Source organism: Lacerta agilis, chromosome 16 (genome assembly GCF_009819535.1).
Source record: "Lacerta agilis isolate rLacAgi1 chromosome 16, rLacAgi1.pri, whole genome shotgun sequence".
In the NCBI taxonomy this organism is placed as follows: Eukaryota; Metazoa; Chordata; class Lepidosauria; order Squamata; family Lacertidae; genus Lacerta; species Lacerta agilis.
Genome location: NC_046327.1, coordinates 35,790,709 through 35,814,922, shown reverse-complemented (window position 1 = coordinate 35,814,922; position 24,214 = coordinate 35,790,709). Strand labels below are relative to the sequence as shown.

Below are 24,214 nucleotides of genomic sequence, written 5' to 3'. Positions count from 1 at the left end.
TTTCAGTTCCCCACCCCTGTGGCAAGCAGAGGCCTGTGCCTTCCCCTGTTCTGCTTGCCACCTAGAGAAGCCCTGCCCATTTGGATACTTGAATTCCATGAATGTGGGAGGCAGCAAAGGCGACACAGCAGACAAAGTGACAGATTTTTTATTACACTCGGATACCCTCTTTCCATTGCCAGCATCATTGTTGACATCTTCGTCTCTCTTCCTGTAAGGCTGTGTGTGTGCGTGCAGAGGCCGGCTCCTCAGGCACAGAGAGTGATGTAGCGGGGCCCCATGTTGCCGAAGTAATCCCTTTCCCACTCGCTCATGAGGGCAAAATGGAGCGGGCGGCGGCAGAAGTTGCACTCGGGGGAGACACTGGCCTGCAGAGGCAGCCCTACCTCCTGCCAGGCTGCCAGCAGCTTCTCTGGAGAGGGAATGAAAGAAGAAGGCATTAAATGTAGCCAAGTGATGCCAATTGCAAATTTCATTATTATTATTATTATTATTATTATTATTATTATTATTTTCTGAGTTGAATAATGGGCAGCTGATTGGTGGTATCTGTGCTAAGCAGCAGCTGGGGCTTGTGGACCAATGCCCCTGGAGCTGTTGAACTATTGTCTCCGAACATAATAATAATCTGATGGATCGAGTCAAAGGCCAATCAAGTCCAGCATCCCGTTCTCACAGTTTCCAACCAGTGGGAAGCCTGCAAGCAAGAGCCCTCTCCCCTCCCGCGGTTTGCAGCCATTGGTATTCAGAAGCATTGCTGCCTCCAACTGCAGAGGTAGAGCATAGCCATCGTGGCTAGTGGCCTCTGGAAGCCCTTTCCTCTTCCAGAAATATGTCTATAATCTTTTAAAGCCACATCCACGTTGGTGGCCATCGCTTCCTGGGAGACTGACTATGCATAGTGTAAAGAAGTACTTTCATTTATCTTTCCTAGATCTTCCAACATTCTGCTTCGTTGACTGTCCACAAGCTCTAGTGTTATGAGAGGGATAACAGCTTTTCTCTCCCCACTTTCTCCTTGCCAGGCATAATTTTATAAACTTCTATTACGTTGCCTCTTACTCGCCTTTTCCCAAAACTAAAAAGGTAAAGGTAAAGGACCCCTGACAGTTAAGTCCAGTTGCAGCGCTCATCTCGCTTTACATGCCGAGGGAGCCGGCGTTTGTCCGCAGACAGTTTTCCTGGGTCATGTGGCGCAACGGAACACTGAAACCAGAGCAGCGCACGGAAACGCCGTTTACCTTCCCGCTGGAGCGGTACCTATTTATCTACTTGCACTTTGACGTGCTTTCGAACTGCTAGGTTGGCAGGAGCAGGGACTGAGCAACGGGAGCTCACCCCGTCATTGCGGGGATTCGAACCACCGACCTTCTGATAGGCAAGCCCAAAAGTCCCAAATGCTGCAACCTTTCTTCAAAAGGGAGTTTTCATTGACCATCCCCTTGATTAAATGGGAGAAGAGGCAAATGCCAACCTGGCACAGGAGTAAAACTAAGAAGCCCAATGCATAGACTGCCATCTGGAGGATGGCTGGTTTGGTGCTATGCGAAGGAGCCTTAAACTGATGGGTCCCCCTCTCCTGTGGCATGCAGGTGTAAAGAGGTGAGGATGCCTTTGCTTCTGTCTTCAACAAACCACAGTTTGTCCCCACATGCAAGTCAGGGCAAACTTCAGTTAGTTTTAACTATGGTTTGTCCAAATGAGCCACCTGTAAACTGGTTTATAATTCTGGTTTTTTTTGTCAAACCATCGTTATTTGAAAGCAGAAGCAAATGCTTCCCAGTTTATTCACAGCTGTACTGAAGAAGAAGGGATGCAGGTCCTCAACTATGGCTTAGCATTATGTACGAATGAGGCCACAGACTCCATTTCTATGTTAACGGCTTCATTTTCTGGAGGGGGATTAAAAAGTAGCAAACAGGGTTTTCTTTTTACAACTCCTAACTGCATGTTTGTAAGCCTACCGTTATTAGTGTTTGCAACTCTAGAACCACGCAATGGTCTTTTTTACAGGGAAACACGGTCCCGACTAGATCATGTGGTCCTGGTGACTCACCCACAAAGTAATCCATCATGGGTGGCGTGTGATGGGGCGAGGGGGCCAGCCGCAGCAGCTCCTCCCCCCGAGGCACAGTAGGGTAATTGATGGCTTGGACGTAGATGTTGTATTCACCCAGAAGCAGGTCACAGAGGTGAGAATTCAGGGCTGCGTCTCCAACCTGTGGAGGAGAAAACCATACATTGCTAAGAGAATGAAGCCGGAGGTCTAGTTCCTTGGTCCTCCCACCCTGTCTTATGTATCCCATGACTGTCCTGGGCTTTCCCCACCCCTACCCCACTCCCTCCTCTCCACTGGAAGGAGGCCATTTTGCATAATTTTCTTGGAGTGTTCCTACCCTTTGTGTGTGAGAGAGACATCATCCACCACCACCACCACCAAAATACAGTGGTACCTCGGGTTAAGAACTTAATTCGTTCCGGAGGTCCGTTCTTAACCTGAGGTACCACTTTAGCTAATGGGGCCTCCCGCTGCCGCCGCGCCGCCACCGCCCGATTTCTGTTCTCATCCTGAGGTAAAGTTCTTAACCCGAAATACTATTTCTGGGTTAGCAGAGTCTGTAACCTGAAGCGTCTGTAACCCAAGGTACCACTGTACTCAGAATGGTGTTAGGTCCAGGACCCTGCGGAGGATGCAGAAACTTCCCAACATATTTGCTTGCAGCAGAAATAAATAAATAAATAAATAAAGTCGGGGGGGCGGACGATGACAACCACCCCATGCATTTAAAATACATTCATACCACTTCAACAGTCACAACTTCCTCCAAAGGATCCTGGGAACTGTAGTTTCTCAAAGAACTATAATTCCCAACACTCTGGATTATTTGGGGGTTAGGTGTTTGATGGGGATGGGGAACTTTTTCCCTCCAGGTGTTGTAGGGCTCCCAATCATCATCATCCCCGACATAAGAACATAATGGTATTTCCATATAACAATAAGAAGGCCATTTAGCCATTTTGTTCAGCATCCTGTTTTCACGGTGGCCTCTGGGAAACCCTCTGGCGGTTTTCAGCAACTGGAATTCGGGAGCATTGATGCCTCCGACTGGGGACCACGCTGGCTGGGGCTGGCTGAGTCCAGCCACACCTGAAAGGCTACAGGCTCCCTAGTGCAGCTGTTGGATAATTTCTCCTCCCCACTGGAGAAACTTGGTGAAATAGTCCTCCCTATTTCACCCCTGGCGAACAGGGCGCGGAACTTAGACAGGGCGTTTCTGCGTAGTTTTCGTCCTGGAGAGCCATACCCGTATGGGGATGATGTGACTGGGGCAGCTGACCACAGGGAGCCCGGCGTCCATCAGCAGCTGGCGCATGTGTTTGACATTGCGCTGGTGGGAGCGGCGCAGGGCCTGCCCCTCGGGGCTCTTCAAGACCCGGACCGATTCCAGGGCCCCAGCCAGCACCATGGGGGGCAAGGAGGTGGTGAAGATGAATCCCGCCGCATAGGAGCGCACTGTGTCGATCAGAGACTTGGTGCTGGCCACATAGCCACCCACACAGCCGAAAGCCTTCCCTGCAAGGGGAGGGGAGAAAAGGCAGGCATTAATCCGTGCACTCTGGAACCATACCTAGGCTCTGCACTGAAAATACAATGGTGATTTCTGCATGCAGACAATCCAAACTGTGTGCTAAAGGGAGTTGGGTTCTGCAACTTGCATACTTAATTTAGGCAAACTGAGAAACCTCATGTGTCTTATTTTGCATCATCGTTTCAACTTGAGATGGAACTGTGGGCATCTTGAGAGACAATGGAGTGCGCCTCTGGAGGTGAAGTGAAACCGCTGCGTTAGCAGCACCAAAGTGGCCTCCTTAGGTCACACGCCTGGGTGGTGTGTATGGGGGTCCTGGGCTGCCCAGATGACAATGGGGTCTCGCTGATGTGGTCTAAAGCAGTGTTTTGCAACCTTTTTTGGGCAAAGGCACACTTGTTTCATGAAAAAAATCACGAGGCACACCACCATTAGAAAAGTGGAGGGTGTCCCCCTAGGGAGCGCCAATCGGCGCCCCTGCTGGCCGGGGGTGGGGTCAAAAACCCCACCCCCCATACCCAGGACACAGTCCGGCGCCCGCCTAGTGGGCGAAAATTTGACTTTTTTTAAAAAAAAAATCTTTCGAATTTTTCAATTTTTCCCACGGCACACCAGGCAACATCTCGCGGCACACTAGTGTGCCGTGGAACAGTGGTTGAAAAACACTGGTCTAAAGAAAGGAAGCAATACGTTTAGCACCAGCTTGGCTGCAAGAGTTGCCAGAGGTGCCGTCCAACTGCCTTCAGGACTCCGCTCCAGATTTGTGTTGGGCTTAATCCTTAGCTTTTTCTTCTCTTGAAGATGCTTCCTTTCCAGGTGGATGAGCCCCATCTGCCCCTCACTTCCCTCTACAGCATGTGCAGAAACAGCGGCATAGGAAGCCTTTTCGCCGCCCGGTGTGGCGGCATGGAGGCACCCCCCTGGGAATTTCGGGGCATGCGTAGTGGATCCAGCCGGCGTTGCTGCGAGCCGGCGAGTGAGTGGTGGCTCATGGGGCTGCCCCGTCTGGATAGGTTGCCGGGCGGCGAGGGAGGGGCCGAGGAGTGTCACCCCCCCTCTCCTGGAACCCTTCCTACGCCACTGTGCAGAAACCACCTTCTTGTCTCATCTGCTCAATCTGCCCAAGCCTGTCTTCACATGCAGGGGAAGTTCCTAACTCACCAAGGCTTTGAGACCCATTGGTTACCCTCACCTAATCTAGCATCCAGTCGAAGCTGTTCCAGGGTGTGGCCACTGGAGAACCACTTGCCTCCAACATGGTGTTCCTTCCTGACCAAGTCTGCCCCATCATCTTAACTTGCTACTCTGTGGCACCAAGGACCATAGAGTTTTAGGACACCTACTTCAGCTCAGTTCAGGAAATCTGGCACGAGAACATCCCAGACCTTCACCGTGGTCCATCCCTTCCTGATCCCCTCTTTGTTAGGGTCCGTGGCTCCCCCTCAAACTCACCCAGGGTGCCAGAGACGATATCTATCTTGCCCATCACTCCGTCGCGTTCACCAATGCCCGCCCCGTGGGCCCCGTAAAGTCCCACTGCGTGAACCTCATCCACGAAAGTGATGGCTCCATAGCGGTGTGCCACATCACACATTTCCTCCAGTGGGCAGATGGCACCTGCAGACAGAGGAGACTTTAATGCACGAAGGATGCTGACCTTTACTGGTGACTTTAGCCTGGATTGCAAAGGACGTGTAGCACGGAAACTGTGCAGAGTAGTGTTTTGAAGAACGGACCTCTTGGCTTTGATCAAATCCAACACAGGATTTCTTTTTCTTGGAGGGCCACAGTTTTCCAACCTCTAGGACAGGGGTGGCCAACACCCAAGAGACTGCGATCTACTCACAGAGTTAAAAACTGCCAGTGATCTACCCTCCTTTTTTGGGTTCGGGTCAAATTTGTTGAGCTTTTTTTAGGAAGGGGGAAGGGCCCATTTTGGCTGGGGTGGAAGGGGGTGTCGTGTCAAAGTTGTTGAGTTTTTTTCAGAGAGGAGGAAAAATGTTGAGCTTTTTTTTTAGGGGAGCCACAGTTGTTCAGCTTCTTTGGGAGGAGCCAATGATCTACCAGTGATCTACCGCAGATGTCCAGTGATCTACCGGTAGATCGCAATCTACCTGTTAGACATGCCTGCTCTAGGACAAATGAACTTTCTGCTGGTAATTGTTTGATCATTGCACGCTGAATTTGGATTTTAGAGGGAAATTTGATTGCCTTGTTATTGCTATTGTCATTAACTTAACTTATTACCCATGCTTCACCATAAGGTCCAAAGGTGGCTCACCAACAATTCAAAATACAACATTAAAAACAGTCACAAGAATAGGGTGGGTCCTAAAATATGAATTTCTTAATATGCTTAATTTTTTGTTTTATATTGATTTTGCCACGTTGTCTGGAAAATTCATTATGAAGCGAATAAGAAATATTAACAATATACAAATGTATTACCCACCATCCATGGAATGGACAGTCTCAAAGGCAACAATCTTTGGGGTGTTGGCATTGGCTTTGCTCAGGAGCTCTTCCAGGTGTTGGGGGTCATTATGCCGGAAGACATACTTCGGTGCTCCACTGTTTCGGATGCCCTGGATCATGGAGGCATGGTTGCCTGCGTCTGAATAGATCTCACACCCTGCAGGAGGAAAAGGAGCCTCAGGGTCACCCACCGAGTCTCTGCTCTCCCTGTAACTGCAAGAAGGACAAAGGAACCTGCCTTTCACTGAGCCAGATCCTTGGTATGGGGGAGAAATTTGATCCAGTTCATGTTTAGCTGTGATTCCTGTATCACAGGGACTTGGACTAGATGGCTTTGGGGTCCCTTCCAAACCTACAATCACATGATTCTAAATGATTTCTAGGTGGACCTACATCATTTGCACTTCCCAAATCAAATATGCAAACCTAAACACAGCCATCTTTTGAAATTCACCCTGTGCTGTATTTGCACTATGCTATCCCGGCGACGGGGTGAGCTCCCGTTGCTCGGTCCCAGTTCCTGCCAACCTAGCAGTTCGAAAGCACGTCAAAGTGCAAGTAGATAAATAGGTACCACTCTGGCGGGAAGGTAAATGGTGTTTCCGTGCGCTGCTCTGGTTCGCCAGAAGTGGCTTTGTCATGCTGGCCACATGACCCGGAAGCTGTACGCCGGCTCCCTCGGCAAGTAACACGAGATGAGCACCACAACCCCAGAGTCAGACATGACTGGACCTAATGGTCAGGGGTCCCTTTACCTTTACCTATATTTGCTACGCAGTTCTCCAGCAATGTATGCAAAATTGCACATGCTGGGGTACGTGCGTTGTTAAAATACTAGGAGAATTTTGCCTTAAAATGCTGATAGTTTTTCAGGAGGACTTTTAAAAACTAATGTAGAAACATGGAGAAATGAATTTAAGACTGGAAAAAATGAGAGAAACCAGCATGGTCAAATTTACCCATTCCAAGTCAGACCCACTGGTCTATCTAACCCAGTACAGTCTCCACAGGATTCCAGACCGGGGCTTCTCCCAGCCCAACTTGGAGATGCTGGGTATCGAATTTGGAACCTTCTCCATGCAAAGCCCATGGTCTTTCCCCTATCTTGGCTCCCAGCCGGGCCCTAAAGGCCAACCCACTACATTGTCCTGGTTACCTGGCATCATGCGGGCCAAAGTGAAGAGGGTGGAGTCATTGGCCACATAGCAAGAAGAGAAGAGCAGGGCAGCGTCTTTGCTGTGCAGGCTGGCCAGTTCTTGCTCCAGCTCCACGTGGAACTTACTGGTGCCAGAAATGTTCCTGGTGCCTCCAGCCCCAGCTCCATAAAGATCCAGAGTATCCCTGGTGGGGATAGGGTGGAAGAAGAGGAGAATGAGATTCGCTCCAAAAAGGGCTGATCACACCTGGATCACCAAACCAGATAATACCATGGAGACCCTTGATCAGATCTTGGGTCCCTTTTCCATTCCTGGGCACAGCAACTGTGGGAAACCTGGTTCAGGTTGGGGCCACCCTCAGTGCTAGGAAGGGAAGCATGTTCACGCTTCTTCTCCTTGCCACGATCCCATGAAAATTGCCTCCTCGGACCTGGAAGCTGTGGTTTGCGGCCACACCACTAGTGAAACCTACAGGTAAGTGCTCAAAGATGGTTACATTTTAAAAAGGGGGAGGTTGGGTTAAGTTGCACCCAGGGTTAATTCAGATCAGACCCATTCAAATCAAAGGACTTGTTTCCATCAGTCCTTATGTGTCTGCTCTGAGTAAGATTAATGTTGGATACAATCCATGATAACCCCAGTGGCGTAGCAAGCCTCTGCGCTGCTGGGGGCGGTGGTGGCGCAGAGGCACCCCCCTGGGGGAGGGGCACGGCGCATGCGCCGTGACGTCATCGTGACATCACAACGCACGTGGATGCAGAAAGGGGGAATTTCCCTTTCCACGACTTTTTTTCGGCGGAGGGTGGGCCAGCGAGGAGGGGGGTCATGCCAGTGACAAGCGTGACACCCCCCCTCGCTGGCCCGCGCCCCCCCGCCGAAAAAAGTGGCGGAAAGGGGAAAAAGAGAAGCAGAGCAGGCGCTTGAGAAGCAGAGCAGGTGCCTTTTCCCCCTCCCAGCGGTTTTTTTTCGGCGGGGGGTGGGCCAGCGAGGAGGGGGTGCCAGCGTGACACCCCCTCCTCGCTGGCCCACCCCCCCCCCCGCCGAAAAATAGCTGCTGGAAGGGGGAAAAGGCAACATGCCCCCGTTCGGCCTGCCCGGCGGGGCGGGATGAGGGTGGGCTGGCCAAAGTGTCACCCCCCTCCCCTGGAACTAGGGGCGGCCCGCCCCCCCTTGCTACGCTCCTGGATAACCCATAACAGAAAGTTCCCCAGACAGTTTACTGAGTAAGCTAAAAGCCACATTACAATAAAATACAAAAACCACACCATGTGCTACCTTCATGGGGCTGTTGAAAGAGGGGGTGGGCAGGATTATTAGGATGGGGGAGGGGGCTGACGCTGACAGGACAGGGTCTTGCCTAAGCCCACCCATTCATGGCTGATGTTAGCTTTGAATCAGAGGCTTTCCTGCTCATTCTCTTACTCACTAAGCTGCCTAGAGTCGGAGAAGAAAACACTTAAAAAAGGGTTTAAAGAGGATTGGGAAAGGGCCCCAAGGCATACACACATTGATTTTCTCTCTGCCCCCCCCCCCCGTCTCCTCTGTTTCAAACCAGCACATTTAAAGCTAATGGCTTCCCGCAAAGAATCCTGGGAACTGTAGTTTACCCCTCACAGATTATGTGGGTGAAGCCATGCACTTAAAAAGTGCTTTGAATGTATGGGGTGGACTCTAGTTTGCTCCCTCACAGAGCTACAATTCCCATTATTGATTTCCTACTGTCACCCCTGACATAATGCCTCTGCAGGGCATTGTGCGAAATTTAAATGGCAACTCCTGGACCCGGACACATTTTGATGGGAAAGCCAGGGTGGTCCTGGGTCCTGGGCAGCGGCCTCAGGATGTTGAGGCTGACCAGAGGTAAGAATTGGGGCAAGAGTTCACGGCACAAGCAGCCATCCATTTTTCAAATCTCCTTCATCTCTCCGGAGAAAACAAAAACGCTATTGTCTGGTTCCAGCCTAGGGACTAGAACATCTTTCCCTGTTTGCCCGACCCCATGATCACGTCAAAGGGCCATTACACTGAGTTTCAAAAGTAAACTGGGCAACCAAAATGGTCAAAGGCCTGGAAACGATGCCTTATGAGGAACGGCTTAGGGAGCTGGGTATGTTTAGCCTGGAGAAGAGAAGGTTAAGGGGTGATATGATAGCCATGTTCAAATATATAAAAGGATGTCATATAGAGGAGGGAGAAAGGTTGTTTTCTGCTGCTCCAGAGAAGCGGACACGGGGCAATGGATTCAAACTACAAGAAAGAAGATTCCACCTAAACATTAGGAAGAACTTCCTGACGGTAAGAGCTGTTTGACAGTGGAATTTGCTGCCAAGGAGTGTGGTGGAGTCTCCTTCTTTGGAGGTCTTTAAGCGGAGGCTTGACAGCCATCTGTCAGGAATGCTTTGATGGTGTTTCCTGCTTGGCAGGGGGTTGGACTGGATGGCCCTTGTGGTCTCTTCCAACTCTATGATTCTATGATTCTAGGTTGCAAGGGCAATGTAGAACAGCTTGAAACAGACCATTGGAACTAGACGAGGTGTGGGCCAGAGAGAGTTTGTACTGGAGACATTGCAGGGCAGCTGCCACTCACCGGATGGCCTTCATCACTCGAGGGTGGCGGCTCATTCCCAGGTAGTCATTACTGCACCAGACTGACACCTCACGGGCCTCCACCTGCGAGCCAGAATAGTCCTCAGCAAAGGGATAGGCGTCAGCCCGACGATTCACTGTCTTGAAGACCCGGTAGGTGTGATCTTGCTTCTTCGCTTGGATCTTTGCCTCAAAGAAATGGTCGTACTCAAACACTTTGCCCCCGGCTAGGAAAAACACAGGGCTGGTGAACACAATCCATGTGAATCACTTGATTTCTCTACAATAGATGACTAGCAGCTGCAAGGCTAAGCCCAGAACCTACTGAAAGACGGCAGGGAGGTTCTGTTTGCGTGGAGTCAGGGACAAGTTCTGATGGATCATGGGCCATGCTGTCAGACAGAGTGATGCAGACTCTCCAGGCAAAAGATATTAGGGGGTAGGGAGTGGTGGCAAGGGGTTGGAGGAGGCTGTCGGTTGCTTCTCTGCATGAGTTACTGCACTGACCTCGTGCCCTTCAAATCGGCCTCTCTTAAGAGGAAACTAATTCCACCCCATCTTTGCATAATAATAATAGTAATAATAATAATAATAATAATAACATTAATAATAATTTTATTTTTTATATGCCACCCATCTGACCGGGTTACCCCAGCCACATTAAGTTTGATTGGACATAATGGGTTGTATCCAAAGTACTACTATGTGAATGTCCCGTCAGTGCAAGGACTTCTGCTTGCACAATGGAACATTTTCTCCCTTTCCTCCCCTTGTACACACTCCTAAATCTTTTATAGGGGTTCCCCAACACTCTAGAACAGAACAGGGTGGGGAGTCCTGGCGCACAAGCAGAAATCCTTGAGCTGACAGGACACATTCGTTGGATACTGCTTTTTCAATCAGCCCAACAGGAGGCTGCCTGTTGTGTCTCTGTGTGACTAGCTGCTTTAGGTTTGCCTCTTTTCAATCAGACAGCATGTGTATAACATCAGGGATGGGAGAAAACCCCACAGGGTATGGCCTCCTCTAAAGGTGGGTATGCTTTATTTCTTACACAACTTAAAAGTAATTTTTTTGGTGTCAGGGAAAAAGTGATAGCCAATTCTGACAAGGCTGGAAATCTTAATTGCTAGCTCTGCGTCTGACACACATGGCAGGTGTGTGTGTTACTTACGCTGTCTCCCTGTCTGAGTAGTTTCAGGAGTCCTCCCATTCACTAACCTGGCATGTTGTCCCGAATGAGGTGTGACGCTTTGTCAGAATCGAGCAACTTCCTCTTGAGGCTGGACTGCACCTCCCTTACTAGGGAAGTCCACATACCTAGAAGGAGAAGGACAAGTGGGTCACAGCTAGGGGAAAGCCGAGGATGGGAGCTCCCCCTTCCGCTTCACTTCCCCATATGATGCAGGCCTCTTCATTCCCTACCTGACTTGAAAGGCCTGACGTCTTCCTGGACCTCAGGTTTTGCCTCCTGCACAAACGAATTCTGGCCGCTTTTGCGCTCTGACTCCATGAAAGGACACTGTGTGGAGGGGAGAAGCAGGGGCGCCCTCTGCGTGGTGGAGCCTAGAGGGCAGAAGAAGGAGAGGAGGTGAACCCAGCTGGTTCCATCTTTCAGATGGTGGCCCCCATAGGGACTGTACCCCACTGGCCCCCCCAGACTTTTTCAGAGCTGGATGTAGGAATCTGCTTTGTCGGGCTATAGGTAAAGGACCCCTGGACGGTTAAGTCCAGTCAAAGGCGACTATGGGGTTGCGGCGCTCATCTCACTGTCAGGCTGAGGAAGCCAGTGTTTGTCCACAGACAGCTTTCCGGGTCAGGTGACCAGCATGACTAAACCGCTTCTGGAGCAACGGAACACCATGACAGAAACCTGAGCGCACGGAAACAACGTTTACTTTCCTGCCGGAGTGGTACCTATTTATCTACTTGCACTTTGACGTGCTTTCGAACTGCTAGGTTGGCAGGAGCTGAGACAGAGCAACGGGAGCTCACCCCGTCATGGGGATTCGAATCGCCGACCTTCTGATCGGCAAGCCCTAGGTTCTGTGGTTTAACCCACAGCGCCACCCACGTCCCTATCTGAATAGGTAGATCCATTCATTTTCCACTGGGATTTCATACTGCCATATTGGATTCTTCCAGATCTAATAACTGTACGAAAGCAGCCCCCTGTGTTGAAAGAACGTATACTGTGTTTTGGGGGAGCCTTATGATAACATCCACATCATACATTCAAAGTGCAATGAAAGCAAATAGCTTTCTCCAAAGCATCCTGGGAACGGTATTTTGCCCCTCAGAGAGCTACAGTTCCCAGCACGTTTAACAAACTGCAATTCCCAGGATTCTTTGAGGGGAACCCTGTGCTTTTGGTGTGCTTTCAGCATGTGGACGAGACCTCTCTCCCCTCAGCTGGACATTTTATCCAGAGTTGTTGCCTGTGAGCCCATCCACTGCCTCACCAGTTTCTCCATGGGTCTCTTTTCCGTGCTGCTGGTCAGTATGAGAACGAGAGAAGGCTCGGGCCACCATCACAGGGCAGCGCTGGGCACTGCTGACCAGCAGGGGCCGACATCGGCGCAGGAAGTTGGCCGGGTCCCGGGTCAGGAAAGGGCAGCACTGGAGGATTGAGGCCATTGTGGGGTGCCAAGGTCTGGTGCTACACAGAGAAAGAGAGAAGTCAAGGGAGGTGCTGGGGGAGTCCCTTTGGCTGAGACTATACCACGGATCCATAGCCACAGAATGGGATCAGTATCAAAGAAGGAGCCTGGGCATTGCTCACCAATGTCCAAGCAATAACCATCTTGTACTTGTTGGTTAAAAAAGAGCTGCCACCTGGCTGGATTTGGACTGGAAAGAAGAAGGACTCCCAGCAAAAAGAGGAGCGGATACAAAAACTTATGGACTATGCGGAAATGGCGAAACTTACCGGAAAAATAAGAAATCAAGATAACAAACATTTTATAAAAGAATGGAAATGGTTTATGGAATATTTACAAAGGAACTGTAAACAGATAAGAAAATTGGCAGGATTATTGTAACAACCTGCAGTTTCACAGGAGTAAAGTAGATGAATAAATGAGCAAATTAAGTTAATTTGGACATGCAGAAAATATTAAAAATAAATTTAAAGAACAGCAGAAAGAAATGTTAAAATGACTGTAAAATGACTGATATGTATAAACCTGAAAATCATAAATCACACACACACACAGAGAGAGAGAGAGAGAGAGAGAGAGAGAGAGAGAGAGAGAGAGAGAGAGAGAGAGAGAGATTTGGACTGTCTGCCCCTGATCCCAAGCTGACAGTCTCACCAAGGCAAACATTTCGAGTGGAGAATATCTGATATGTGGCCATAAGGGCTGTGTGCATACTATACCTTCAAAGCACATTCAAAGAATTGTCCCTCAAAGAATTCTGGGAACTGTAGTTTGTTAAGGATTGCAGGTAATTGTAACTCTGCGAGGGGGCAAACTACAGTGCCCAGAATTCTTTTGTGGGAAAGAATGCACTTTGAATTCACTTTATAGTCTGTGCACAGCCATGGCCCAACCAAACATCCATCCCAGCGCTGAGGCAAATGCAGGTGGTTTAGGAGTATGGTACTTTGTGAGGAATGGGAACTCAATCCCCCCCCCCCTTTTCTCTTGCCTCATTCTCTTTCCGTCTTTCTCCTGCACTGTTGGAATATTGGCCGAAAGCTCCTTGCATATGGGGTCCTGAATTCATTTTCTCTTTTCATTGGCCTGATGACTCCCACCAGTAGTGTTTTAATTAATACTAATAGAACAATTTGAATAATGGTGCCTAGAGAGAGGGTTTTCTCAATTGTGGCCACTTGTATTTAGAATGGTCTCCCCAGAAAAGCTTGCTTTGATGACATGTCAGCACAAGGCAAAGATATTTTCTCTTTTTTTCTTTATTTCTTTTAATAAATCTTTATTTCATATTTTAAAATACAATCAATCAAACATGATCAATCTAAACACAAACATACAAAAAAGGAAAAATACAAATACAATTGTATCTCCCCAATAAAGAAAAAACAAAACAAAAAACTTAAAAATGACTTCTCATCATTTATATATCGTTTCCCTAGACTTATAAACAAAGCTTACTCCTCACAAAGAATATGACCGACATAAAAAGTAGACCACTCTATAATATACCTCTATATATTCCCTTGTATATCTCAATCCAAACATATCACCAACTCAGTTTTCATACCTTCTTTAATCAAATAATCATCCACATATTTCCACTCCATTTTGGTTTTTGTTTTGGGGTTTTGACATTTTCATTTTCCATGGGCAGATGTGGGAAACCGTTGGCTGTCCGGATGTAGCTGAACTACAACTCCCATTAATCCTGGCCATTGGACATGCATGCCGGGGCTGATGGAATTTGTAGTTCAGTAACATCTGGAGGGCCAGGGTTTCCCCACACCTAGCCTAGGGCATTCCAGCATGCTGAGATGAGCTGGATTTTGTGTTTTTTATGCCTTCTATTGAACTTGATTGCTTTGTTATAGTCTGCTGGTTTTGCAGTTTTATTGTTTTAATTACAGGTAGGTAGCCGTGTTGGTCTGTTGTAGTCGAAACAAAATATAAAAAATTCCTTCCAGTAGCACCTTAGAGACCAACTAAGTTTGTTCTTGGTATGAGCTTTCGTGTGCATGCACACTTCTTCAGATACAGTGGTGCCCCGCTAGACGAATGCCTCGCTAGACGAAAAACTCGCTAGACGAACGGCATTCGTCTAGCGGAAGCTGCCTCGCAAGACGAAAAAGTCAATGGGGCTGCTTCGCAAGACGAAAAATTTTCGTCTTTTTTTCCGTTTAGCGGAGCGCGGCTGTCATTGCCGCTTCGCTAGACGAAAAAACCGCTAGACGAAAAAATTCGTAGAACGAATTATTTTCGTCTAGCGGGGCACCACTGTACACTGAAACAGATGTCAACCAGACCCTTATATATAGTGAGAGGGTGGGGAGGGGTATTACTCAGAAGGGTGGTGGGAATGGGTGATTTATTTTATTGTTTTAAGTTTGCATTTTTCTGTGTGTGGTTTTTAAGTGAATGTTGCCCTGAAAGCCTACATATATCAAACAAACAAAATCAACTATTATTCTCACAAGAGGGCCTTCTCACTCACTCAGGAAAAATTTGTATGTTTGTGGCATGCATTCCCCCCCCCCCCAAGTAATCTTAAGGCTCTAGCTTCCTTTTAGACCACATAGGATCAGCATTAACTCCCCAGAGCAGGCAGGGAGTACCCTTTAATTAACCTTCAACCAGCTCCCTTCCTAGCACCCCTAAGGCCAGCAAGTTGAGCACTGAAACGTGTCATTGGGAGCTATCTTTTCAAGGTAGCAATGTGTGTTTTTTTAATAATAATAATAAAAAATAAACAGCTGCCTGACTGGCACACTAGTAGATACACACCCACTGTATAATATAAAAAGTGACAAGCTAAATCCACTTCTGCCAATGAGGATGAGGAGTGCCTTTTAGTTGCTAGTGCATCTACAAAAATAGAGGAAATATAGATTTGTGCAACATATAATTTAGGAAAGCAGCCATTTTTAATCTGAATGATGTGTCGTTAGAAAAACAGTCATGTAACGTGAACAATCTGGTCGGCAGGCTTTTTTGTTCCTGTGAAGAGGTGTGGTCCTGGCTCAGGGCAGATCTACCCTACCCAACAAACACAGCTGCTGTGTGTATACTGGTGTCACACCACTGATTCAGTGCTAAGTGTGGACGCCATACACATCTTGACACATGTCTGGGAACCCCGGCCATGTCGGAGTTCCCAGACATGTGTATGTAAGTGGATGCCTTCCTAGATTCCCTTGCTTTAAGTCCGGGATGGGGATCCTGTGGCCCTCCAGATGTACTTGGGCTCCCACCCCTATCACCCCTGACCATTGGCCATGCTGACTGGGGCTTGCCCATGCTGAAGTTGGAGCTGCACATCTGGGAAGCCACAGACATACCAATTGTCATAGCTGTGCAAAGTGTTGTTGTTGTTGTTCAGTCGTTCAGTCGTGTCCGACTCTTCGTGACCCCAAGGACCAGAGCACGCCAGGCATGCCTATCCTTCACTGCCTCCCGCAGTTTGGCCAAACTCATGTTAGTAGCTTCGAGAACACTGTCCAATCATCTCGTCCTCTGTCGTCCCCTTCTCCTTGTGCCCTCCATCTTTCCCAACATCAGGGTCTTTTCCAGGGAGTCTTCTCTTCTCATGAGGTGGCCAAAGTACTGGAGCCTCAACTTCAGGATCTGTCCTTCTAGTGAGCACTCAGGGCCGATTTCCTTGAGAATGGATAGGTTTGATCTTCTTGCAGTCCATGGGACTCTCAAGAGTCTCCTCCAGCACCATAATTCAAAAGCATCAATTCTTCGGCGATCAGCCTTCTTTATGGTCCAGCTCTCACTTCCGTACATTACTACTGGGAAAACCATAGCTTTAACTATGATGTCTTTGCTTTTTAAGATGCTGTCTAGGTTCGTCATTGCTTTTCTCCCAAGAAGCAGGCGTCTTCTAATTTCGTGACTGCTGTCACCATCTGCAGTGATCATGGAACCCAAGAAAGTGAAATCTCTCACTGGCTCCATTTCTTCCCGTTCTATTTGCCAGGAGGTGATGGGACCAGTGGCCATGATCTTAGAGCTGCCCTTAGAAAGGTAAAGTGCCCTACACTGCAAAGTGTAGAGCTGCCCTTAGAAAGGTCACCAGATACATTTTTATCCCAAGTCCTTAATTTTCACAATCTCTTACTTACCCTTGAATACTGATACAGTGGTACCTCGGTCTATGAACTTAATTTGTTCTGGAAGTCCATTCTTAAACCAAAGCGTTCTTAAACCGAGGCCTCCCGCTGCCAGTGCCCTTCCACCGTTCGGCTTCCGAGGCAAAGTTCACTAGCCGGAACACCTACTTCCGGTTTTGCGGAGTTCATTGCCCGAATAGTTCGTAACAGGACTGTTCGTAGACCAAGGTACCACTGTATTGCTAAATCTTTATATAAGTTGAGGTGATATTATTGGACTTCCCTGGGAAGAGGGAATGATTGTTAAACCGCTCTGAGAACTGTAGCTCTGGGAGGGGAGTAAGGGTCACCTAAGAACTCTCAACACCCTTAACAAACTACAGTTCCCAGGATCCTTTGGGGGATATCATGACTGTTTAAGGTGGGGTCTATAGCTAACTAGCTTCACTGTGGTTCCACAGAGGGAGATGACACTGGCAGTAGGACTGAGAAAAACCCATGGTGTGTCTACAAATGTAGCACCTGAACCTCTTTGCAAAGTTTACTCAGAAGTACATTGTAGGGTGTAGCTGAATTAACTCCTCTGCCTTGAGGAGCCCTTGTGAATGGTTGTTCTGGGAGTAGCAGAGAGACCAGCTGCTGCAGTACATGACAAGCTTCCTGTCCCTTTGATAATTGCACAGCAGAGGGAGTTTTCGGCAGGTGCAGGCTTTTCTACCCCTGCAGCACTCACGGCAACAGGACATCACAGCATGCAAGGCAGGGCATCCTGCAGAGCAGGTATGATTTAAGAGGCATTTTCCTGCTTCAAAGAGAACAATCTTCCAAATTCCCAAGGGGTCAAAAGGAAGCAGGGGAGAAACCCACAGGGAAAAAAGAGAGAAAAGAGAGCACCACACATGTGGGCCCCAGGAAATTAGGGGATGAAACTCAGACAATATGCGGCTCCATCTTGGGAAGGAAACGTACACCTAAAAGAGACCACAGGAGATGCAGGTGGTTCATGGAAGAACTTGGCTATTTTGTCACCTTTTTCTCCCCTCACTTTCCCTCTGAGAGCTAGATGACAGGCAGAAATCCTGTAGGTCCGTTAAGTTCAGCTTCTCCCAGCATGGAGAATCTACTGAATTTGCAATCAGTGGCGGAGGAAGCCTCTCCGCCGCCTGGGGTGGCGGAGCGGAGGCACCCCCCTGGGGGCGGGGCACCACTATGCGTGCGCCGTGACATCACAACGCACATCAGCTGCACTACGCATGCCCGCAGTGCATCCGGGCCGGTGCTGCTGCTCCCGCGGTGAGCCGGCGAGTGAGCGGCGGGTCGTGGGGCTGCCCCGGCTGTGCTGCTTTACGGATGGGGCAGCCCCATGAGCCGGCGAGCGAGCGGCCATCCGTAAAGAAGCACGGACAGGGTGCTGGGCGGCGGGGGAGTGGCGGGAGGGGCCAAGGAGTGTCACCCCCCTCCCCTGGAACACGGGGCGGACCGCCCCCTGCGCCCCGCCCTTCCTATGCCACTGTTTGCAATAACAAAACATCTCTCTCTCTACAGCCAGAGCAGGTTCAGTAACTCTCCTGTAACCCCCAAAGACACACTACTTCATTGTCTCCCAAGACAGACGGATGCCATCCATATAAATGATGAAGACAGAGGGTCTGTGTTAGGAGAAAGAAAGCGAGGAGGCAATGGCATTAATGTGAACGCAGAGTTAGATGGGGTCGCCAACAAGTGGGAATGGCTGTATTCGTTCACTTGAGATCTCTAGGCTGGGCATAAACTATACCTTTGAGAGAAAGAATGTGCTTTAGAGCCATAGCCTTTCACATGTGTTCATTCATAAGTCTGTTCCTTTCCCTTTCTGTGTCATGCTGCTGAAAATTACAAACCACATTAAAATGTGTGTTGTTTCTACAAGTTATCCCCCCTGTATGCATTTTCTTTTTGTTTTGTTGTGGTGGCAGTTTGGAGCAGAGAACTGTATCACAAAATCTGGAGAAGTTTCAATACGAAAAGGATAACCATGTTTTGACCCAGGAAGGGCAACTCAGGTCTGTCGGCTTTAAAATGTGGAGCAATCAGAATCCTTGAGTGTCCCTATGAAGGCGGTATCTGTTCGTTTCCACTTCTTCTCTGCTTATATTTCCAACTGGAACAAATATTGCCATGGCCCCCATTTTGCCATTGCACTCTCATGTGAAGGTAGCACTGCCAATGGAACCTCTTAGTGGGGAATGTGCAACAGTCATTCTGTGGAACTGCGACTGCGAGTGGCGTGAATGAGCACAACATTAGGGAGTGTGGGCAGTTATCCTGGATTAATTAATAACGGGATAAAACGGCACCTGTGTTTTTGTACGTGTGTCATCAGAGAAATGAAAAACGAGAGCAATGGCCATCTGACATGGAGCTCAGGCATGGGAAGGGTGCGCAAGTATGTTGGGAGCTGATAACTCCCTCTGAGTTTAATCTGACTTGTAAAAGATACACCCTAGGCCAGCTTGGATGATTAAAACTAAAGAACTCAAGATGCAGAGCTGCATCTTGGTCCTTAAGGGTGCATGCAAAAGATAAGGCTTGGTTCCTGGAAGTAGAAAAAAAAACTGTCTATCATCTGCTCCAGTCCTTGATGTGGAGCCGGATTGAAAATTGCCCCTGCCCCTGGAAGATTTCCTCCAGGTTCCAGTGCTGCTTCAATTATATGCGCCAGTAACACATACAATACAGTATATTAGAACCAAACCACTGAACCACAATCTTTCTCTTGTATTCTCTGTTTTGAAACTTTGGGTCTCTGTACTATAGAGTCTATATCACTGTCCTCCAACTTGGTGCCCTCCCCTCCAGATGGCTGTAGATCAGGGACGAGGAATGTGTAGCTCCCCAAATATTGTTGGACTACAACTCCCCATCGTCTGTGTCCGTGGGCCATGCTGGCTGGGACTGAGAGGGAGCTGGAGTCCCCAACAGCATCTGGAGGGCACCAGGCTGGGGAAAGCTGGTCTGTATCCACAGCAGGATACAGACCACTGAAAGAGCAGTCCAAAATGTTAAGTGGGCATCATAGTCCATCACAGACGCAATCAGTTTATTGTGTGTATGTGTAGCAGCCTTTTGTTGAGTTGCACTAGTGGGAATTGTAGGTTGAATTCCCCACCTCTTATAAGAATATCCTCAAATATCCGGGGGGGGGGGGTCCCCCACCAACAAAACAAAACAAAAAGCCTCGGTCCTGTATACCTGAAGGAGCTTCTCTACCCCCATCATTCAGCCCGGACACTGAGATCCAGCGCTGAGGGCCTTCTGGCGGTTCCCTCACTGCGAGAAGCAAAGCTACAGGGAACCAGGCAGAGGGCCTTCTCGGTAGTGCGCCCGCCCTGTGCAGAGCCGTCTTAAGGGGATCTGCGCCCTGGCGCGGCTATCCCTCCGGCGCCCCCGCCATGCCGCCTCTCCGCAGCCTCCCTCCCGCGCTTGCCGCCCCTTGGGAGGGGGGTGGGCGAGCGGGGGGGTGAGGGGCGTGGCGCTGGAGCGGCGCGGGGCTCTGCGCGCCTTCCAGCGCTTCCGGGATGGGAGGCGAGGGCGGCCGGCTCGCGCTCCGCGCGCAGCTGGACGGCGCGGCGCTGCTGGGCAGCTCGCGCTGCATTGGGCGGGCGGCCGGCTTCGCGCGGGAGCGCGAAGCCGGCCGCCCTCGCCTCCCAGAGCCCCAGCTGGAGTGCTGGAAGGTCGCGCAAAGCCCGCGCCGCTCCAGCGCTCCAGCTGGGGCTCTGGGAGGCGGGGCGGGCAGCTTACAGCCCGCCCGCCGGCGCGCGAGTGCCCGCCTGCCCGTGGGGGCGGGGGCGGGTTGGGGAGGAGGAGCCCGGTATGCCGGCGGGCTCGCGGGGGCGCCCCTGGGGCCCCAGCGCCCTGGCGCACCGCGCCACCGGCTTCTATGGATGAGACGGCTCTGGCCCTGTGGAATGCCCTCCCATCAGAGGTCAAGGAGATAAACAACTACCTGACATTTAGAAAATACCTGAAGGCAGCCCTGTTTAGGGAAGTTTTTAATCTGTGATATTTTAATGTATTTTAGTATTTGTTGGAAGCTGCCCAGAGTGGCTGGGGAGACCCAGCCAGATGGGCGGGGTACAAATAATAAATTATTATTATTATTATTATTATTATTATTATTATTATTATTATCATCATCATCATCATCATCATCAAAACAAAACAAAACAAAACATGGAGGCAAAATAGAGCTTTCCCACTGGCTACAGTAGCAGCAACTTTCACAGCAGCTTGAAGTGCAGATCTTAGCAAAAGATAATGTCCGTGCCCATGCTGCAAAAACGTCACCTGCTCAATTCTGCACATGGAGCTTCTCTTAAAGGCAGAAGAGCATGACAGGATGTTGATGCCTTTTATCTGGTCACTGGGCAATGCTTGGGGGGATTCCGACATGATTCCCTGAATTAGTAAAGTGCAGCCAAAGCAGTCCACTGTTGCAAAGTGAACTATACAAAGCTACGGAAGACTCTCAATTGAGTGTAAATATCATTGGCTACAAATCAGAGGTAGAACATGAGGAGAAGGAAGTAAGCAAGCAAATGCACAGATGCACTCTCTATTCTGCAAAACTTGCCGAAATCATACAGCACAATCTGCAAGTACCTTTGAAAACTAAACAGGAAGCCAGATGGGAAATACGTTTGCTTTTTATCTAGCCATTGTACTTTGTGCCAAGGGGGAAAGGAGTAAGGAGAGTAGAAGTTAAAGACAAGAAATAGTCCAAGGACAGGCCAGTTCATGGAATGGAAGGTAGGTGGGAGAGGAAGAATAAGATACGAATTTATTACATCAAAATTCACTTTAAATGCCAGTTTAAAATACGTTCCACTAATGAGAGTTACCCTTTCTGATACTATTCCCTGCTAGGGTTGCCTCCTTTTAAAAAGAAAAGAAAAAAAAGAAAAGAAAAGAAAAGAAAAGAAAAGAAAGAAAAGGGAAGAGCTGTTTGACAGTAGAACGGACTCCCTCAGAAGGTGTGGTGGACTCTCCTTCCTTGGAGGTTTTTAAGCAGAGGTTGGGTGGCCACCCGTCATGGATGCTTTAGCTGAGATTCCTGCATTGCAGGGGACTAGATAACTCTCGGGGGTCCCTTCCAACTCTACAATTCTATGATTCTATGACAGGGTCCAACGCAGAATGTTTTCTGACTCTCATGCAGCCCTTAAAGATACAGGACCTTGGCCCTTAAAAAGGTGGCAACCCCGATTCTCTGCACAGGTCTCGCAGCACCCAAACATGAAATGCAGTGTTCACAACACAGACTAGACAGTAGGAAAGAGTACATGGCACGATGGGGTGTGTTAAAGCAGTAGAAGATAGGTTACCAAAGACATTTTCACAAACACACACACATTATTATTATTATTATTATTATTATTATATATTTTAACCGCCTTTCACCCTAAGTTCCCAGGCCAGGTTAGAACATTAAAACACAACATTATTAACAATATTAAAAAGAGCTTATGATTACAGAAATAAGGTAGCTCCTAAAAATTCACACCTCAAGGCAAAGAGGCAATAAAAATGCATCTCAGTGTCTCCCAAAGGTTTGCCAACATTTAAACTGGCCATTGTAGCTGTGCCATCAAATAGAAGCCTGATTAACAGTTGATAAGACTCACAAGAATTTCTGCATGCTTATTCCCGAAGATTCAGCTGCAGTTAAAAGCATCAGGATTTTTTCCTGGTCAGATGGCAAGTCTACCCATTTACACTGGCGGAGGAAGGGGTGCAGCCTGCCCTGGGTTATTGCATTTTAATATACTGTTGGAAGCCGCCCAGAGTGGCTGGGGAAACCCAGCCAGATGGGCAGAGTATAAATAAATTATTATTATTATTATTATATTATTATTATTATATTATTATTATTGGCATCATGTGTGAAAATGAACTATTAGAAAGAGACAGGGATACTTCATAATATAAATGGGTTGGGAGGGGAATGAAGGTTAACTTCATAAGGCGAAACAGTGAGTCAATGGGCTGCTTTTGATGCCCTTAAGATGCACTGAGACTAGGAGCCAAGCTGTGCATTGCATATCAGAAATGTGCACCAATCTCCCGGCATTTTTGTTTTAATTAAAACTAAGTCCTGGAAGCTGTGACCCCAAGAGGAATGGCAGGGGTAAAGGATTCCTTACCCCTTCCCCTACCATTTATTTCCTGATCAAAATTGCCTTCATCCAGCTGCTTTTCTATTTGCACACGAAAAGATACTTGTAGCCATATCTTTGCAGTGGGGCATGAGCATAGAAACCAAGTCCTGGGGGCTGAGGTCCCTTCGCCCCAATAAAATATTTGAGGGAGCCGCCTCCCCAAAAGTTAATGGACATTATCATTCAAATGGATGATTATACCTGCCCCCCAATATTTTATTCAAATTGGCACCCCTGGGCACGAGAAAGCAGCTGTGAAGCAACTTAGGGTGGAAAAATAGCTAGGGGGTTAGCAACCCCCCCTCTTTGGATCACAGCATCCGCGTAGCTGTTTTTCAGAAACCATTACGTGCCTCTGCTATATAATGTCTGGTTTCTCCCTAAAGGAGAAACAGTTTAGTTATGCTGAATAATATAAAAATAAAATGAAATAGGAAAGATCAACCACACTTACCTCCTGGATGGCAACTACCTTTTTTTCAGGACAGCCCTTCGAGAAAGGTTTGAAGACTGCTGGGCCAAATGACGATTACCAGCTTTTGAAGCCATCGTTCAAGTTCTCCCTTTCATAGCACTGATAGGGGACGTGGTGCCCTCCAGATCAATGTTGAACTCCAACTCCCATTAGCCTTAGCCAGCACGGCCAATGTTCAGTAAAGATGGGAGTTGTAGTCCAACAAAATAACAGGATGGTTACAGGCCCCTCATCCCTAATTTACATCCATAAACCGATTACAGTGTTGAGCCCCATACCTTGCAAAGCTTCGCCTGTTGATTCCTGGAAATCAAGTCTCAAAAGCAAGCTAGACTGCTTGTTTCCCAGCTAGTTGGTAGTCTTGAGGCCAATGCAGTACACACGCCCACCCCGCCCCCGATTCCCTTCTTTATTTTGGAAGTTTAGTAGAGAAGGGAGACAGCCACCACTCCTCTGAGAGCCTGCATGGACCTAAGGGGCTTCCAGCTGCTGATCCTTAATTTAGGTGATGGGGTGGAGGGCGGGTGGAGAGAAAAGAAACAAACACTGACAGGTAACGGCACAAACGCTGTGTGCACCCTAAAAAGCACGTTCAATGGACATTCTTTCCCTCAAAGAATTCTGTGAAACGTAGTTTACCCCCTCATGGAATTTCAATTCGCAGCAGTCCTTAACAAACTACGGTGCCCAGAGTTCTTCGAGAGAAAAAGGTGCTTCAGATGTGCTTTCACAGTTTAGTATGCTCACAGCCAAAGAGCTGCCTCTATTTTTATCTGTTTTCATATTCAATGAGAGGTAGAAGAGAGAGAAATAAAATCCCAAAGCGTCCCGTTCTCCCCAGCCCTTTCTTCCTACCTGTTGACCTGCACTGAAGTCGAACAACTTCTGAGCGGTCTAGTTAGAGAGCTGAGAAGTCCCCTTGGATCTGCCTCTCCCCACCCACCAGCTGAAGGCAGAGATAA

The 24,214-nt window shown here is 48.6% G+C and overlaps 1 protein-coding gene across 2 annotated transcripts; it reads right to left on the bottom strand.

Moving 5' to 3' along the window:
- Window positions 1-132: 132 nt before the first annotated feature.
- On the bottom strand, window positions 133-24,214 carry ALAS2 (5'-aminolevulinate synthase 2). Of its 2 annotated transcripts, none has more exons than XM_033173260.1 (11): window positions 24,108-24,214; window positions 12,271-12,467; window positions 11,234-11,374; window positions 11,030-11,128; window positions 9,810-10,035; window positions 7,222-7,406; window positions 6,043-6,222; window positions 5,043-5,207; window positions 3,306-3,574; window positions 2,057-2,219; window positions 133-412 (listed from the first exon to the last, which is right to left on the bottom strand). In XM_033173260.1, the coding sequence occupies exons 2-11, from the start codon at window positions 12,443-12,445 to the stop codon at window positions 249-251; spliced, it is 1,767 nt and encodes a 588-aa protein (XP_033029151.1). In that variant the 5' UTR covers window positions 12,446-12,467; window positions 24,108-24,214; the 3' UTR covers window positions 133-248. The 2 variants fall into 2 exon arrangements, with proteins under 2 accessions (XP_033029151.1, XP_033029152.1); XM_033173261.1 differs by lacking the exon at window positions 24,108-24,214 and adding an exon at window positions 23,232-23,313.